Source organism: Saccopteryx leptura, chromosome 2, assembly GCF_036850995.1.
Source record: "Saccopteryx leptura isolate mSacLep1 chromosome 2, mSacLep1_pri_phased_curated, whole genome shotgun sequence".
NCBI lineage: Eukaryota > Metazoa > Chordata > Mammalia > Chiroptera > Emballonuridae > Saccopteryx > Saccopteryx leptura.
The window spans coordinates 3,854,170-3,869,534 of record NC_089504.1 but is presented as its reverse complement, the minus strand read 5'-3'; the positions used below and the strand labels follow the sequence as shown (position 1 = coordinate 3,869,534).

Sequence of the window (15,365 nt, the reverse complement as noted above, 5' to 3'; positions counted from 1 at the left end):
CCGAACAAACCTGGCTGCTGAGTCCTCGGTGACGGGAAAGCCCACGTCTTCAGATTGGGAAACTTCCACCTGAGCCCAGGCTCGACCCCAGCCCCCAGGACCCAGAGGGGTCCGAGCATGGCCCCTTGGGCTCAGCCACGGTGGTGAAGCTGAGCCCACAGACACCGGGCCGCAGGACTGCCGGGCCCCGGTGCGGAGATCGGCATGGAGACAGGCGTGGAGACCGGGCCGCAGGACTGCCGGGCCCCGGCGCGGAGATCGGCATGGAGACAGGCGTGGAGACCGGGCCGCAGGACTGCCGGGCCCCGGCGCGGAGATCGGCATGGAGACAGGCGTGGAGACCGGGCCGCAGGACTGCCGGGCCCCAGTGCAGAGATCTACACGGAGACGGGCGCGGCCCCAGCCTGCTTGACCACGCCGCTTCCTGCCCTGGGTCTTCACAATCTGCCCGTTTGTAAAACATTTCCCGTTCTTTACAGGGGCCTCCCTGCCTGCCAGTCAGGGAAAAGGCTCTGATGAACGCACCTGCTGTCTGTCTCTCTCCTCTCTCGGGCCAGGAGGGTAAACATGTAGAAGGGGTTTGTTTCAGTAGTTATCCTGTAACGTTTGTTTTCCTTCCAAATCCGTTCATTTTCCTTTCCTAATTCTGAACTCAGCAACAAGAATGCATTCGTCTTTCCACCCTCCTCTGGACATCGGTGACCAAACAGGCGGGGACACCGTGTGGGACACCGCAGCAGCCTGGAGCCGGGCCGGCAGCAGCCCCTCGCAGGCTGGGGCCGGTCAGTGAGCCCACAGACCCTGGCCCAGGGAGGCTGCTCCCCACACAGCGTGGCATCTGCTCCTGTCACCACCCTCCCGCCCTGCGGACGGCCCACTCGTCCCCACACCAGCCTGTGTCGGAACAGTACCAGCTTTTGAGCCAACACCAAATAAATACGAGGTAGTGGGGAAGGGGACAGAGCGTTCCCAAAGGGGACTACGGTCTCCCCGGTGCCAGCTGCAGCTTCCAACAACAGACCTGGGTCCACACAGAACTTTCTAGGAAGCTTATCAGAACTGCCAAAGAACGTGAGGCGACCGAACCGCCGTTTTCTCGCCTGCTGCTTCGATGCTGAATTCAGAACCGAGAGCCGCCTGTGTCTCCCGTAGAAGCGTCCCCGTGAAGGTGTCGGCTTCGCACACCATGTCCACAAAGGGCGGACGGCAGGCTTCCCTGCAGGGTCACCTGGCTGGCGGGAGCCGGCCCAGCTGCCTGGCCTCGGAGGAGACAGGCTGCTGGGCTCAAAGAGAAATCTGGCCTCATATTGCACTGGTTCATAGGATGCGCCCATGGGGGGAACAGGAAGAAAACAAGCGACTGAGGAATGCAAACTGGCCCTCGGATTAGCACACACTGCCAGGCCACTGGGGGGGGGGGGGGGGAGGTTAAGAGGCATTTCAATGCCAGATCCAAAAACCGTTCCGCATTCAGAAAACTGTCCAAAGGACCTCCAACCCATTTCCACTGCGTGAGCTGCCACTCAAACCCCGGAAACAGGAAAGCTTTGAAACATCACCCACACCTCCCGGTCTACGCCAGCCGCACACAGGTTAACACTGATTGGCCACCATCCTTAGCTGTGCCCGTGATGAGTCTCGTTGTAGTCCATGATACGGAGCTGCCCAACACTGTCCGGGTGAGGGGGACACGGGCGTGGGCCGTCAGGGCTCGGGGGAGGCTTGGCTTCCACGCACACATCTTTGCCCGGTTCTGTCTTTAGGGCCTCAGAGAGGCTGCTGACGGCCACGCTGTCCTCATCACACTGACTCTCACTCTTGTTACGAAATAACTCTCGAGCCTTCCTGCCCAGAAAACTCTTGGAACTGGGAAGGGAGCCCACAGTCGTGGGGATGCTGCTCGAGGGCTCGCCCACGGCGGTCTCCCACCAGCTGCTGAACGGGCCTGCCCTCTGGGCCGGGGGCTTCTCCGGGCTGGAGAGCTGGCTGCTGCTGCTGCTGCCGCCGCCGCCACCTCTGCTGCCGCGGGCACTGCTGGGTCTGGGGGGTTTGGTCTCGCCGTTGCGACCAGGCGTCTCCTCGCTGTGGCCTGTCACAGAGTCCAAGCAGCTGTCATTGCAACAGTCGAGCCTGTAGGAGACCCAGGGAGGAAGGGGAAGCGCAGTTGGTGACCGTGGCATCCGTGTTCAGGGGGCGTGGCACAGTTCACGTGGACTCGGAACTCGGCCAGTGTGCTCCACATTTCACGACAGAGGTCACCGCGTGAGGTCCCATCAGGGATGTTAGACGGCCATCTTAAATATGGATGCTGCCTGGGACCACATTAAGCGACTCAGGCCCAGGAAGTGGAACCTGCAGAGGTCCCTGGGCATTCTGAGGAAAGGGGCGTGGGGGGGGGGGCTCTCTCAAGGGGATGGGCACATCTGACCGGGCTGCCACATGCCCACGCCCGTCACGCACTCCTCACTCTGCTGGTGGCAACAAGGACGGGGCCGGTGCTGTGTCCCTACCTCTCCTCCACAGCTTCCGCCGCCTCTGTTTTCTCATCTTCAAGCGCTCTCAGGAGGCCATCCTTCTCCAGCCTGCCGTACAAGTCTAAGATCTGCAGCTCAAACACCTGGGTGACCCTCTTCTGAGCCTCATAGCGGCTCTCCGCGGCCTGCAGCTGTCCCCTGAAAGACACAGGCCCGCTGGCCATGGGCACCCGCGCCCCCCACACCACGCTGCCGCAGGGGCCTCTCCCGACGCCCTTACCTGGCCTGCAGTTTGACATCCTCTAAGTACTTCTTCTGCTCCAGGAGGAGGTGGTCCTTCTTGGCCAGGAGGGACTCCAGTTCCAGAACCCGCTTCTGGGAGCCGTCGAGCCTCTGGCTCTGTTGCAGCACGAGGGTGCGGTGTTTCTCCAGCTCCTTCCGATAAGCCGCCTTCATCATCTCCACCTCCTGGGAAGACACAGGGCAGAGGCGTCGGGGGACGAGCGTGTGCACTGGCGACGTCGGCAGCAGGCATGAAGGAGGCGCTGGCACACTGGGCGGGGGAAGCGTCCGCACAGCCCTCCTGAGAGCGAGCGGGCGGGCGGGCAGAGGCGCTCCCCTCGGAGCCCGTTCTCGGGCTCGACCCCGAAGGAAATCACCCCAGACAGTTTGGCACAAGAAAGAATCACTGCAGCATATTTAGAAGAGCAAAAATCTAGAAACACTGTTAGGTCTAATGTAAGGGAAATAGTGAAGCAAACAAAAGGGCAGCTTATACTCGTGAGTTTTAAAAATGATACGTAGATCAGAAAAAGGATAGAAAAGCAGGTGACAAAACCATGGGAACCATACGATCAATGGTGTGAACACTGACATTCACGAAACACCCCAGGAGAGGATGCGGCCTTTGGCGCTGGGCCTTCAGCCAGGGCCATCACTGGCCTCGCCGCGTCTTCTTGCATATCCCCCACCCCCACCCCCACCCCCACCGGCTACGGCACAGCTGGAGAACATACCAGAAAGAGCAGGCCTCTCAGCAAAGCAGCCTCTGCAGATGAGGTGCCTGAAAGGTCATCGTGTATGCCAGGCCGATGACCAGCCTGCCACAGAGGGACCAAGCTGAAACTCCAAAGGTAGTGGTAAAACACGCTTGATAAAATGTACATTTGTTTTGTAAATTACTTTTGGCAAGAGAGACAGAGAGAGGAACAGATAGGGAGAAATGGGAAGCATCAATTCTTTGTTGTGGCTCTTAGTTATTCATTGAATGCTTTCTCATATGTGCCTTGACCAGGGGGCCACAGCAGAAAGAGTGACCCTGGGCTCAAGCCAGCGACCCTAGGCTCAAGCTAGTGAGCCTGCACTCATGCCAGCGACCTTGGGTCTCAAACCTGGGTCCTCTGCATCCTAGGCCGACGATCTATCCACTGCACCACCGCCTGGTTAGGCTGTATTGTAAATTTTTTAAAGTTGATTTTAGAAAGGAATGAGAGAGAGGGAGGGAGCAAGGGAGGGAGGGAGGGAGGGAGAGAGAGAAAAAGAGAGCAAGACTGATTTGTTGTTCCACTTATTCATGCATTCATTGGGTAATTCTTATATGTGCCCTGAACAGGGATTGAACCCACAACCTAGGAGTATTGGGACAATAATCTAATCAACTGAGCTACCTGGCCAGGGCCCACATTTACTTTTAAAAAGAATAAGCCGTGAGAAGTGGAGAGAGGAGCTCCCAGAAAAGCACCCCAGCCTCGAGAATGACTAGTAAACTGGCGCTTCCTTGGCATGGGTGTGGTCAACTGAAGCTCAGAACTGGACACCAGACAACAGGGCATCCCAGCTGTGCCACACGGCTGCAGACGGCAGCACCAGTTAGGGAAACAAGTCAGACCTTCGTCATAGCGACAGTAGTGAGTTATGGGGACAGAGACATGGCACCAGCCAGGCACGCCCACGTGCTCCCACCAGCCCTCACAGCTGCTGTGCCCCACACTGACCGCTGTTCCCTCCTGCTGAACGGGAAGAAGTCTACCTCTGGGTCCGGGGCAAACCCTGGCAGCTATAAGGCAATGGCTGGCTACAGACGGGCATGTGACACCAAAAACAAGGGTGGGAAGCCTGGGAAAGCTTCCAGGCAGAGAGACTTGTGGAAAGTGACGCTCTCCCTAGTGGATATCACGGCACCCAGCTGAGGCAACAGGAACTCCACACACCCTGCCACCTCGAGCACGGCCAGCCTCGGGCAAGGCAGACAGGACAGTCAGGCAGCCAGGGCAGCGCCTGAGCCGACTCCCTGCTGCGGCACCTCCCCTGCTGACACGACCAGCCTGGAACTCTCCTGCCCGGGGACTTCTTCTCAAGTGAAACACGACATTACCTACTGCAGGGGTCCCCAAACTTTTTACACAGGGGGCCAGTTCACTGTCCCTCAGACGTTGGAGGGCCGGACTATAAAAAAAAACTATAAACAAATCCCTATGCACACTGCACATATCTTATTTTAAAGTAAAAAAACAAAACAGGAACAAATCCAATATTTAAAATAAAGAACAAGTAAATTTAAATCAACAAACTGACCAGTATTTCAATGAGAACTATGCTCCTCTCACTGACCACCAATGAAAGAGGTGCCCCTTCCGGAAGTGCGGCGGGGGCCAGATAAATGGCCTCAGGGGGCCGCATGCGGCCCGTGGGCTGTAGTTTGGGGACCCCTGACCTACTGTTTAGTCAATCAGTGTTTCTTGTTGCTTACACCCAAAGGCATCCCCTTACCTGGCGATGACGGTGAGACGCTGAAGCGCTAAGCAGGCTTGCTCACAGCCCCACAGGTCCACGGGCCGGAACCACAGGACAGCACCACAGAAGCCCGTTTGCCTACACTCCCCAGGAGACGCCAGGGGTGCATCTGAGCAAGCTTCTCCAGGGGCCTCGTGTCCTGTAGTTCTGTCTCCCCGCTCTCCTCCCCCAAAGCCATTACACTTCCAAGACGGGTGATGGCTGGTTCCCGGAGAAAGTGCCACAACCACTTCCTTCTAAGTGAATCTGGACCTGAGCCTGAAGCTGAGGAGCTGGGGAACAAGGCGCACCCCATTATAAATGCTGCGCTGCCCTGCTTCTGAGACTACTCTCTACGTTTGGTCAAAAGAGACGCTTTATGAAGCAGAAACACGGCAATATGACAAAGAAACCCACGTGCGATGGAGAAGTTAGTGACAGGAAACATCTGAGCATTTACTATTAAAATTCCATTCCCAACTCACTCACTGACTTTACCCGAGGCTATTTATAAAGTGATGCAAAACTCCTGCACTAGGCCCTGGCCAGTTGGCTCAGTGGTAGAGCGTCGGCCTGGCGTGCAGGAGTCCTGGGTTCGATTCCCGGCCAGGGCACACAGGAGAAGCGCCCATCTGCTTCTCCACCCCTCCCCCTCTCCTTCCTCTCTGTCTCTTCCCCTCCCGCAGCCAAGGCTCCACTGGAGCAAAGTTGGCCTGGGCGCTGAGGATGGCTCTGTGGCCTCTGCCTCAGGCTCTAGAATGGCTCTGGTTGCAGCAGAGCAACACCCCAGATGGGCAGAGCATCGCCCCCTGGTGGGCATGCTGGGTGGATCCCGGTCGGGTGCATGCGGGAGTCTGCCTGTCTCCCGGTTTCCAACTTCAGAAAAATACAAAAAAAAAACCTCCTGCACTAATTAACGTAAGATCCTCCTGATGCTGGCCTTGTCGCCAGGACCAAACCACCATCTGCTGAAACTACATTCAACATTACGAGGAAGAAAACGAAGCATACCAGTACCCCCCAGTCCTGAGGGTCACGTTAGACAGAGCCAGCGCCATCGTCCCCCTTCATCAAAGGGCGGTGGGTAAGAGGAGGGAAACACTTTATCCCCTTCTCTGTACCAACTGCCATCAGGTGCATTCACAGACACCTGTCTTCACCTCAAAGAAACCCGACCAGACAGACAAGCTTGCATGCTGGCTGGGCTGTGCCCGTGCCAGTGCCGCTGCACCAGAGAGAGGTGGGAATGGCCGCCAGGACCGCTGTGCCACCTTTCCGAAGACGACACACAAAGCCAGGCTGTGACCCGCAGTAGACAGCCACTGGGCCCCGTGAGCGCCCCGGCAAGGGCCCCAGCTCCCGTGCCCGGCCTACCTTGGTGGTGTCCGAGTGCTTGTTCTGCAGCTGCTCCAAGTACAGCTCGTTGACCTCCCCGAGCACCAGCAGCTGCCGGTTCAGGAACTCCATCTGCTGCTGCACCGACTCGCTGTTTGAGAGCTGACCAAGCACAGGGACGAGCGGCGTGAGAGGCCCGACAACACACCACAGGCAGTGGCCACTGCGCAGGGAGCCGCTAGGGATGCACTACGTCAGCGTGGGGGCGGACCCACAACCCCACGTCCCGAGCTTCCTCACGCATGGCTGGCGCGGGGAAAGCACCAGGGGCAGTGAACGTGGACAGAGACACCCTGGAGAGCGTGCTGACCCAGGGGCAGATGTTCACCTGTGCCACTCCAGGTGGCCACTCCAGGACACCTGGAGGAGGTGGGTGTGCACAGGACCCCAGCAGGGACATCAGGGCCAGGGGATAGAGCCCCAGGGGAAACTCACCCACCCCTGACTGAGGGATTCCTAGCAGTGCGGTGACTCCCAAACACAGACGGACACAGCTCAAACACGTGAACAAGCAGCTTTGCACATTATGCAGCCACAGTGTGCAGAGAGTGCTGGCCTGCGCGCAGACAAGGACTCGGGCCGGGTCACTCTGCTGTGGAGACCGCCCTGTGCGGGGGGTTCAGTAGCACCCCTGCACCTACCCACTCTATTTCAGTAGCACCAAAAACATCAACAGAAATGTCTCCAGACGTTGCTGACTGCCCCCCGGGCAGGAGGGGCCCACTTGCTCCCCGCTGGGAACCCGTGACAGACACGCCCACATTGAGAGGAAGAGCATCAGCAGAGCGGGGGCGGAGGGCAGCCCGACTGGCCCGTCCTACCTTCTGGGACACCTGGCTGAGCAGCAGCTCCGTGTGGCACACCTTGCTGTTGGCCTTCTTCAGCTCCAGGCGCAGCTCCGCCACCATGTTCCTGCAGTCCTCCAGCTTCGTCTGCCAAAGAGAGGCCGCGTGGTCAGAGCGCAGCGGGAGGCCCCAGAGAGCCACGGGAGCCCAGCTCCTCAGTGAGCCACCGGGAAGTCATCCTCAGTTTTTTGTTTGTTTTTTTACAGGGACGGAGAGAGAGTCAGAGAGAAGGACAGTTAGGGACAGACAGACAGGAATGGAGAGAGATGAGAAGCATCAGTCATCAGTCTTTCGTTGCGAACCTTAGTTGTTCATTGATTGCTTTCTCATATGTGCCTTGACCATGGGCCTTCAGCAGACTGAGTAACTCCTTGCTGGAGCCAGCGACCTTGGGTCCAAGCCGGCGAGCTTTTTGCTCAAGCCAAATGAGCCCGTGCTCTAGCTGGCGACCTTGGGGTCTCAAACCTGGGTCCTTTCGCATCCCAGTCCAACGCTCCATCCACTGCGCCACCGCCTGGTCAGGCTCATCCTCAGTTTTAAAAATAACTTATGGTGGATTTTGGAGTTCCTGATTTGTTTAATGAAGGGACAAGGCCTTAGCCTTCCAGGGACCAGAGTGCAGAGAGAGCACGGGCTGCACTACAACCTCCCACGGAGCTGTGGCTGTCGTTTTTTGAGGGAAACACAGCGACATCTGTTGGTTGTCATGAGCACTACCGGTTGGAGGTCGCTGTCTCCGTAGGACACATTCCCACTCTGTGGATGACGTCATCCCTTGCAATGGTGCACTTCAAGTGGTCAGCGTGACAAAAATCACCAGGCAAAAACCAGTGTGAAATAGAAAATGAGGGTGATTCCAGGGTCTGAGACTGCGCGGTGCCCCAGAGGTACACACACAGCATTGGTAGGCAACTGTGTCATTTAAAAAAGGAGTTAGCCCAGGCCACAGGCGCAGTGGATAGAGTGCTGACATCACTGGTTTGAGCCCAGGGTTGCTGGCTCAAGCCCAGGGTCACCGATCCTGAGGTCACCGGCTCAATCCTGGGGTCACCAGTCAACCCTGAGGTCGGCAGTTTGAGCCCCATCAGGGCACATAGGAGAAGCAATCAGTGGTACAACTAAGCAGAAGGAGTTGATGCTTCTCTCGCTCCCTCACTCTCTCTCTCTTTCAAAAAATTAAAGAAAAAATTTTAATGAAAAAGGAATTAAGGCCCTGGCTGGCTGGCTCAGTGGTAGAGCGTCAGCCTGGCATGTGGAAGTCCCGGGTTCAATTCCCAGTCAGGGCACACAGAAGAAGCGCCCACCTGCTTCTCCACCCTTTCCCCTCCCCCTCTTCTCTCTCTCTCTTTCTCTTCTCCTCCCATCCTTAGCAACCTTGGCCTGGGCACTAAGGACGGCTCCATGGCCTCCACCTCAGGTGCTAGAATGGCTCTGGTTGCAACGGAGCATCGCCCCAGATGGGCTGAGCATCACCCCCTGGTGGGCATGCCGGGTGGATCCCAGTGGGGGCACATGCAGGAGTCTGTCTCTGTCTCCCCTCCTCTCACTAAAAAGTAAAAAAATAAAAAAAGCAGTTAAAAAATGTTGGCATGTATGTGTATTGTTTCAAACAGCTACCAAGTTGTCAGAATAAACCCTCCTGAAGCTGTTTCCAGCGCTCGCTGAGCAGACAGCCAGGCGTGTATGTGGGGTGCAGGGCATCAAGGGCACTGACGAGAGGGCGTTGGAGCCTGGAACCGCGGGAGCTAGGGGCCTCAGCCCTGAGGTCCACCCACCACGGCACAGAGGGAAGAGCAACTCGTCTTTGTTGAGACAAACGGGGTGCCCCGTGCCCTCTGGGCGTCCGCCCAGTGCTGGGCGCATACCTGCAGCTCCTGGCTCTGGTTGTAGAACTCCTCCCGGTCATGCTGCAGCTGTCGGATCTGGCTGTGCAGCTGGGCGACCACCGTGTCCCGCTGCTCCTGCAGCTGGCTGTATCTGGCCTGTTCTTTCTGCAGACTGACCTTCCACATGTGGATGTCCTTCTCCTGTAGCTTCAACTGGTCTTTCTAGCAGAGACCAGAGATGTCACCACATTAGTCGCCTTCCAACATGGGCAGTGGTGCTCAAGGTCAAAGACCAACATTTCGTCTAGAGCCGTAGCTATGCCGGAAACTATAAGGACAGGCCCGGGCCGACAGCTGACAGCTCGCTACTGTGTAACCCAGCTTCGCTGGCTCAAGGGCTACTAAGTTTCACCTTAGCAGACAGACATTAAGTTACTTGAAGACCTTTTCTCACCCAGCAGCACTGCTGCGGCAGGAAGGTCAGCACGGTGACGGATGTTCACGGAGCACTCACCCTGCACCGGGCACCAAGCAAGCACTATCACTGCTCCCAGGTTACAGACTGGGCCAGGCTTCAGGAGGCTACAGTACTTTCCTAAGTGACAGAGCCAAGGTCCGGTCTCCAGGTCTAACTGGCTTCACAACTGTGCCACAGTTTTTGGCCATAAAATAGCTCAGGAGAGCTGGCATCACGTTTGGAGAAACAATAATCTTTTGACCCTGGTATCATCACAGCCAATCACAGAAACACAGAGAAGATCAGCTGTCTCCACGGTTTCCAAGAGCCGCGAGGGAGCTCAGAGGCACATCCCGCTCACAGTGCTAGCCTCGGACCATGGAGGCCTGCCGCCCTCGCCAGCAAGCAGAGCAGGGATGGACCCGACTCGGCTCAGGGGCAGCTCTTTAGAGACAACGGAGGACCCGCCCCGCGGCCCACCCCGCAGGCTCACCATGGCGGCGTTGTGCTCCTCCAGAGCCGCTGCTCTGATCACCCTGCGGAGGAGCCGCCTGTTCCGGACGGCGTGCTGCTGCCTCTTAAAACGCTCATAGAGCAACTGGTTGTGCAGTAAAAGCAACTGGTTACGGAGGGTGCGGATCTCATCTGAGGGAGGAGAGCCTGCTTTTGAAGCAGAGGGAGGTGGCAGAGATGCCTTTTACATATACATCAACCAAGCCCCCAACCCGGTTTGTCAGCTTAAGAAACCGATTCTCTAAGAAACACTTCCCCACGCGCTTGGCAAGCGCCCGCGTGGTTCCCAGCACCAGCCAGTCCTTCATCAGGAGACGGGAGGTAGTTACCACCGGTCTCCCTTTTAAAGGATCGCAAAGGGCTCAACATGGGTGAGTCTCTGAGAGCGTTATTTTTCTCCACAAACTGGAACCATATGTATTTAAGGTTCCTGTTCTCCCTTCCCTGGCATGTTTGCTGCCAAGCTCTCTCCCCAGTACCGTTTTCTTCGTGTGGGGCTTCATCTAGGGAAGCCTGGTGTGAGGGCTGTCCTCTGGGCAGTTCTACTGCAAAGTGCCAAGTGCGTGGTATATGCCACTTTTCAAAAATAGGAGATGCTGACTTGGCAACACTTAAGACACTCTTCAGCCCCGCGGACAGATAAGCAGCTGGAACAGGAGCAGCATGGGGAGGTCTGCTTCCCACAGGACGCCTCCCTCAAGGACAGAAAAGGCAGCAAGCAAGCAGGGTCCCTGTGGGCTGAATCCAGAGCTAAAGTAACAACTTTACCTCCAAAGTGGGTCCAGTCCACAGACTTGCTGGGTAAAGACAACCTAGGAGGAAAGGTTTTGAAGGAGAGTTAACAACGCTGGGGGTGGGGGAGGCGCCGGAGGGTACAGGGGGATGAGTCACGATGAAAGGAGACGTGGGGGGTGAACACACACAACACAGTGTACAAAGGGCGTGTTGAGGGACTGTGCACCTGAAACCTGTAACATTCTGTTAACCAGTGTCACCCCAATAAACTCAATGAAGAGAGAAAACAAGAGTTATGGATGGTACCCAGAAGAAACTTATCTAGACCTCTCATTGCAGCGAGGTTAGGTCACTTCCCCAGGGCACGAGAAAGTCTCAGACTAGGAGTCCGCAGAGTCAGAGGAGCCTCACAGCCCCTGCGTGTGACCGGCCAGCGTGGCGGGCCTGCCGCCGAGCCTGCTCTGCGGCCTGCGAGCCCAGCTCCACTCTCCCTGGAAACTGGGTGACCAGGCACACAGCCAGCCGCCTGCCTCCCGCCCTCTCTGCCGAGACACATGGGGAGGAGCTCTGGGTTGGGAAGCTCCTGTCACCCAAGTTTAGGGAAAAAGTAGGGAATTTACTTGAGCCCATCACAGTGAAGTTCTTTAAAAAGAGATCTTAAACGTCACAACCTCTGTTGAATCCTATGTCAGATTACTGAAAACATGAAAAGGACCCATTCCCCAGGAACCTGCTTAGAAATGGCAGAGGATTCAACCCCCTTCACCCTTCCCTTTGGATACCCTTTGAAAAGGGCCTGGGACAGATGTGGTCTAGAGAAATCGCAGGCGCCGCCCTGGGGGAGGGGCCGTCTGCACTTGCACTGAAAGGCTGATCTCATCTTCCACCCAGGGAACCATGTGACCAAACAGAAAACCTCTACAGCTGGACAGCGAGGGGCGCTGACAAACACTCCTCATCTGAGTGCGAGTGCCACCCACTGGGCCTCCAGTTCTGAGAGCAGACGTGGGAGGGAGCCTCTGGCCTTCCTGTAAGCGCAGGGGCATGGAGGGCCCTGCGTACACACTCCTGGCAAAACGGGACTCTACCTGAGAACGGACTACGCCCAGGCGTACGTCTGGAGGGCACACCGCCATGCACACAAAAGGGGCAGAGCGGAGGGATCTGAGGGGCAGAGCGGAGGGATCTGGCCAGACAGGAGGAGCGCAGCCCGGATGCACCCGCGGAGGGGGGCACCCCGCCCCCTTACTTGCTCAGCTCCTTGCCGTGGGCGTCGGCTCCCTGCTGGATCAGCTGGTCCAGCACTTCCAGGGGGGAGGTGGAGGGTCTGCAGTCCTCCTCGGTGTGAACTCGCACTTTCTTTAGGAGTTCCTCGGTCTTCTTGCTGATAAAATGATGAGCAGTCTTTGGCAATGCCACCTCAAAAAGGTGATCGTAGGGGGGAGGCTGCCCGCCCCCAAAGCCCCTGCCCCTGTGTGGTGGGACTGTATAAGGGCTGGGAGTGAGGACACCGGTCTGCAGCGGGGTCTGGCGCTCCCTGCTGGTGGCAGGGCCCTGGTCAGCGCCCCCGCAGGGCAGCTCGATGGGCGTGAAGGCTTGCTTTGGTGTGTCTGGCCCCAGTTTGTCCAGGGAGGAGCTTAACGGCTCGGGGAGCATACTGGTGCCCTGAGCACTGGAGGCGGCTGCGGGGGTCTTCTTCGGACAGCCCGCGAGCCCATCTTGGTAGAAGGGAGAGTCAAAACCTCTTGGAAGAACCAGAGGCTCAGCATTGGCCGTGGTGATCTCAGAAAGTTCTTTAGATATTGCCGCTGAGAGGAGAGAGGGAGAAGAGAAATGCCACAGTAAACAGGCCATTGGGGAAGGGCAGGCAGGGGGTGGCATGCCGCCATGTGCCACCCAGAGGGACACATACCGAGCGGCATCCCTTTGCCTAGCACTGGACCTGGAATAAAACTCCCAGCTTTTCCCCACGAGTGGAAAAAGTGAGCAGCCAAGCGCTTGGACACTGCGCCGGCCCCAGGGCTGCACCCACCCCCCGCAGCCTCACGGGAGCCTGGCCACAGCATTACCTTCCTCTCGGTCTTTCTCAGTGCTGTCTTCCTCAGAGGCCAGGTCACCTAAAAACACTGGAAGGTCACTCAGCGTGACAGATCCTTTGCTGCCAGAGAGTTCTTCTAAAGAGAGAGACAACTCGTTACAGAAATGCGCCAGAAACTGCCACCACGGCCACAGAAGGTGCTGCACAACTCTCCCTGCTGCACGAGCAGGCCCGAGAGGGCTCCCACGGCCACAGAAGGTGCTGCACAACTCTCCCTGCTGCACGAGCAGGCCCGAGAGGGCTCCCACGGCCACAGAAGGTGCTGCACAACTCTCCCTGCTGCACGAGCAGGCCCGAGAGGGCTCCCACGGCCACAGAAGGTGCTGCACAACTCTCCCTGCTGCACGAGCAGGCCCGAGAGGGCTCCCACGGCCACAGAAGGTGCTGCACAACTCTCCCTGCTGCACGAGCAGGCCCGAGAGGGCTCCCACGGCCACAGAAGGTGCTGCACAACTCTCCCTGCTGCACGAGCAGGCCCGAGAGGGCTCTCACCAGGCCTCGGCGGAAAGCTAAGACACGATAAGTACTCTGACTAAAGGTGCCACAAACACCAGCCCCTGGAAAATAAAATTCTCCATTCTTAATGCTCAGAGAACAGGTAAAACCACACAGCTTGAGCTGCTTAACACTAGCTGCTTCCTTGCAACGGCTCAAAAGCTTTCCTTGCTGTTCCTATTAGGTCGGCCTTGAGAATTAAGCCCATGTTTCGTTTTCACTAGACCTGTGTTTTGCCGTACTCCAGAACCCCCCTTCCTGCACATCGCCCAGTAAGAGGAGACCAGCATGGGCTACCGCCGCGCAGGGACATTACCTAGTCCCCGGTCGTTTGGGAGGTGGTGTTGTCTGTGTAGACAGGGTCGCGTCGAGTCGGCTCTCTCTTCCTGAAAAGACAGGTGCCACTTACATCACACGGTAAAGCTGAGAACGTATTCTCGAATATAAGAGAAATATCCCAAATATCTACATTTGTAGTATGTTAAGAAGTTCAAAGGTTGGCCCAAGGATTTTTAAACTGTTCAATCTCAGGATGCCTTCATAGTCTTAAAAATTATTGAGGATCCCAAGAGCTTTTGTTTATATGGTTGTATCTACTGATAGTTGCCGAATTAGAAAGTAAAACAGGAATTTAAAAAATATATTCATGAATTCATTTAGAAATAGAAAAACCCTTATTTATAAACATAAGCAACATTTTTATGGGGAAAAAAAGACAAAAACAAAACCTGTGCTTCCCAGAACAGAAATAACTGAGGGAGGCGAGCAGAGAAGCCCGCCGTTGTGCGACCTCGCTCACAGCCAGCAGCTTAGAGAAGAAGCTGCACTCTCCCGTCTGCCTCGGCCTTCATCTGCTGCCATCGGCATTCTGGCTCGAGGGTAAGACAAAAATTCTGGGCCCCACAGATAGGTAGTGGTAAGAAGTAAATGTAAGTTAACAAGACCTTTTAGGTAACTGTGGAAACCATCTTTGACAGGACACCCAGACTTGACGGGGTTATTCTTGCAGGTGAGTTACAAGGTGCAGTCTGAAACCATGGCAATGAACTTTCTACACTGTGTATTGTCCGCCAGCCCCCCCCACCCCGTGTGCCCTGAACGCATCCTTTACCTATGCATGAGCCTATAGCATCCTACTTCAAGCATTTTGAAGACTGGTCATCAAGTTAGGCAAATATATTGAAACGTTTTGCTGCACGATTTGAAAACTCAAATTATTACTCAAGTGTCCCAAGATGTTTCAATCTCATCGTAAAAGTTGAGGGAAGCAATCAAGCTTCTGCTGCCAGATACCAGGACTTTAATATTCTAATTTCATCTGAAGTTGAATTGTATCATTGGCCAACAAATACTGTCAGTTGTTTATCTTGATGGGACAGGCTCAGTTCGTCATGTATGACACTAACAGCCACCCATGTGCACAGGTCTGAATAACCCTCATTTCTCAGTCAGCTGTTTTTTAAAATAAAACTGGTGCTGCCCTGGCCGGTTGGCTAAGTGGTAGAGCATTCGCCCAGTGTGTGGAAGTCCTGGGTTCAATTCCCGGCCAGGGCACACAGGAGAAGCGCCCATCTGCTTCTCCACCCCTCCCCCTCTCCTTCCTCTCTGTCTCTCTCTTCCCCTCCCTCAGCCGAAGCTCCACTAGAGAAAAGTTGGCCCAGGCGCTGAGGATGGCTCTGTGGCCTCTGCCTCCAGCGCTAGAGTGGCTCTGGTTGCAGCAGAGTGATGCCCCAGATGCACAGAGCATCGCCCCCT

The 15,365-nt window shown here is 56.4% G+C and overlaps 1 protein-coding gene across 12 annotated transcripts in view; it reads right to left on the bottom strand.

The window, feature by feature from the left end:
- Nucleotides 1-1,428: 1,428 nt before the first annotated feature.
- Nucleotides 1,429-15,365, bottom strand: part of TSC1 (TSC complex subunit 1) — a 51,790-nt gene continuing 37,853 nt past the window's right edge. For 10 of the 12 annotated variants that reach the window (XM_066366783.1, XM_066366786.1, XM_066366782.1 and 7 more), the window contains 11 exons: nucleotides 13,927-13,996; nucleotides 13,087-13,191; nucleotides 12,267-12,825; nucleotides 11,051-11,094; nucleotides 10,263-10,432; nucleotides 9,352-9,534; nucleotides 7,463-7,573; nucleotides 6,621-6,743; nucleotides 2,755-2,942; nucleotides 2,511-2,672; nucleotides 1,429-2,130 (listed from right to left, as the gene is read on the bottom strand). In XM_066366783.1, the coding sequence (XP_066222880.1) occupies nucleotides 1,617-2,130; nucleotides 2,511-2,672; nucleotides 2,755-2,942; nucleotides 6,621-6,743; nucleotides 7,463-7,573; nucleotides 9,352-9,534; nucleotides 10,263-10,432; nucleotides 11,051-11,094; nucleotides 12,267-12,825; nucleotides 13,087-13,191; nucleotides 13,927-13,996 (2,229 nt within the window). In that variant the 3' untranslated portion in view covers nucleotides 1,429-1,616. The remainder of the gene's footprint in view (nucleotides 2,131-2,510; nucleotides 2,673-2,754; nucleotides 2,943-6,620; nucleotides 6,744-7,462; nucleotides 7,574-9,351; nucleotides 9,535-10,262; nucleotides 10,433-11,050; nucleotides 11,095-12,266; nucleotides 12,826-13,086; nucleotides 13,192-13,926; nucleotides 13,997-15,365) is intronic. The other 2 variants (XM_066366793.1, XM_066366794.1) reach the window with 2 other exon arrangements.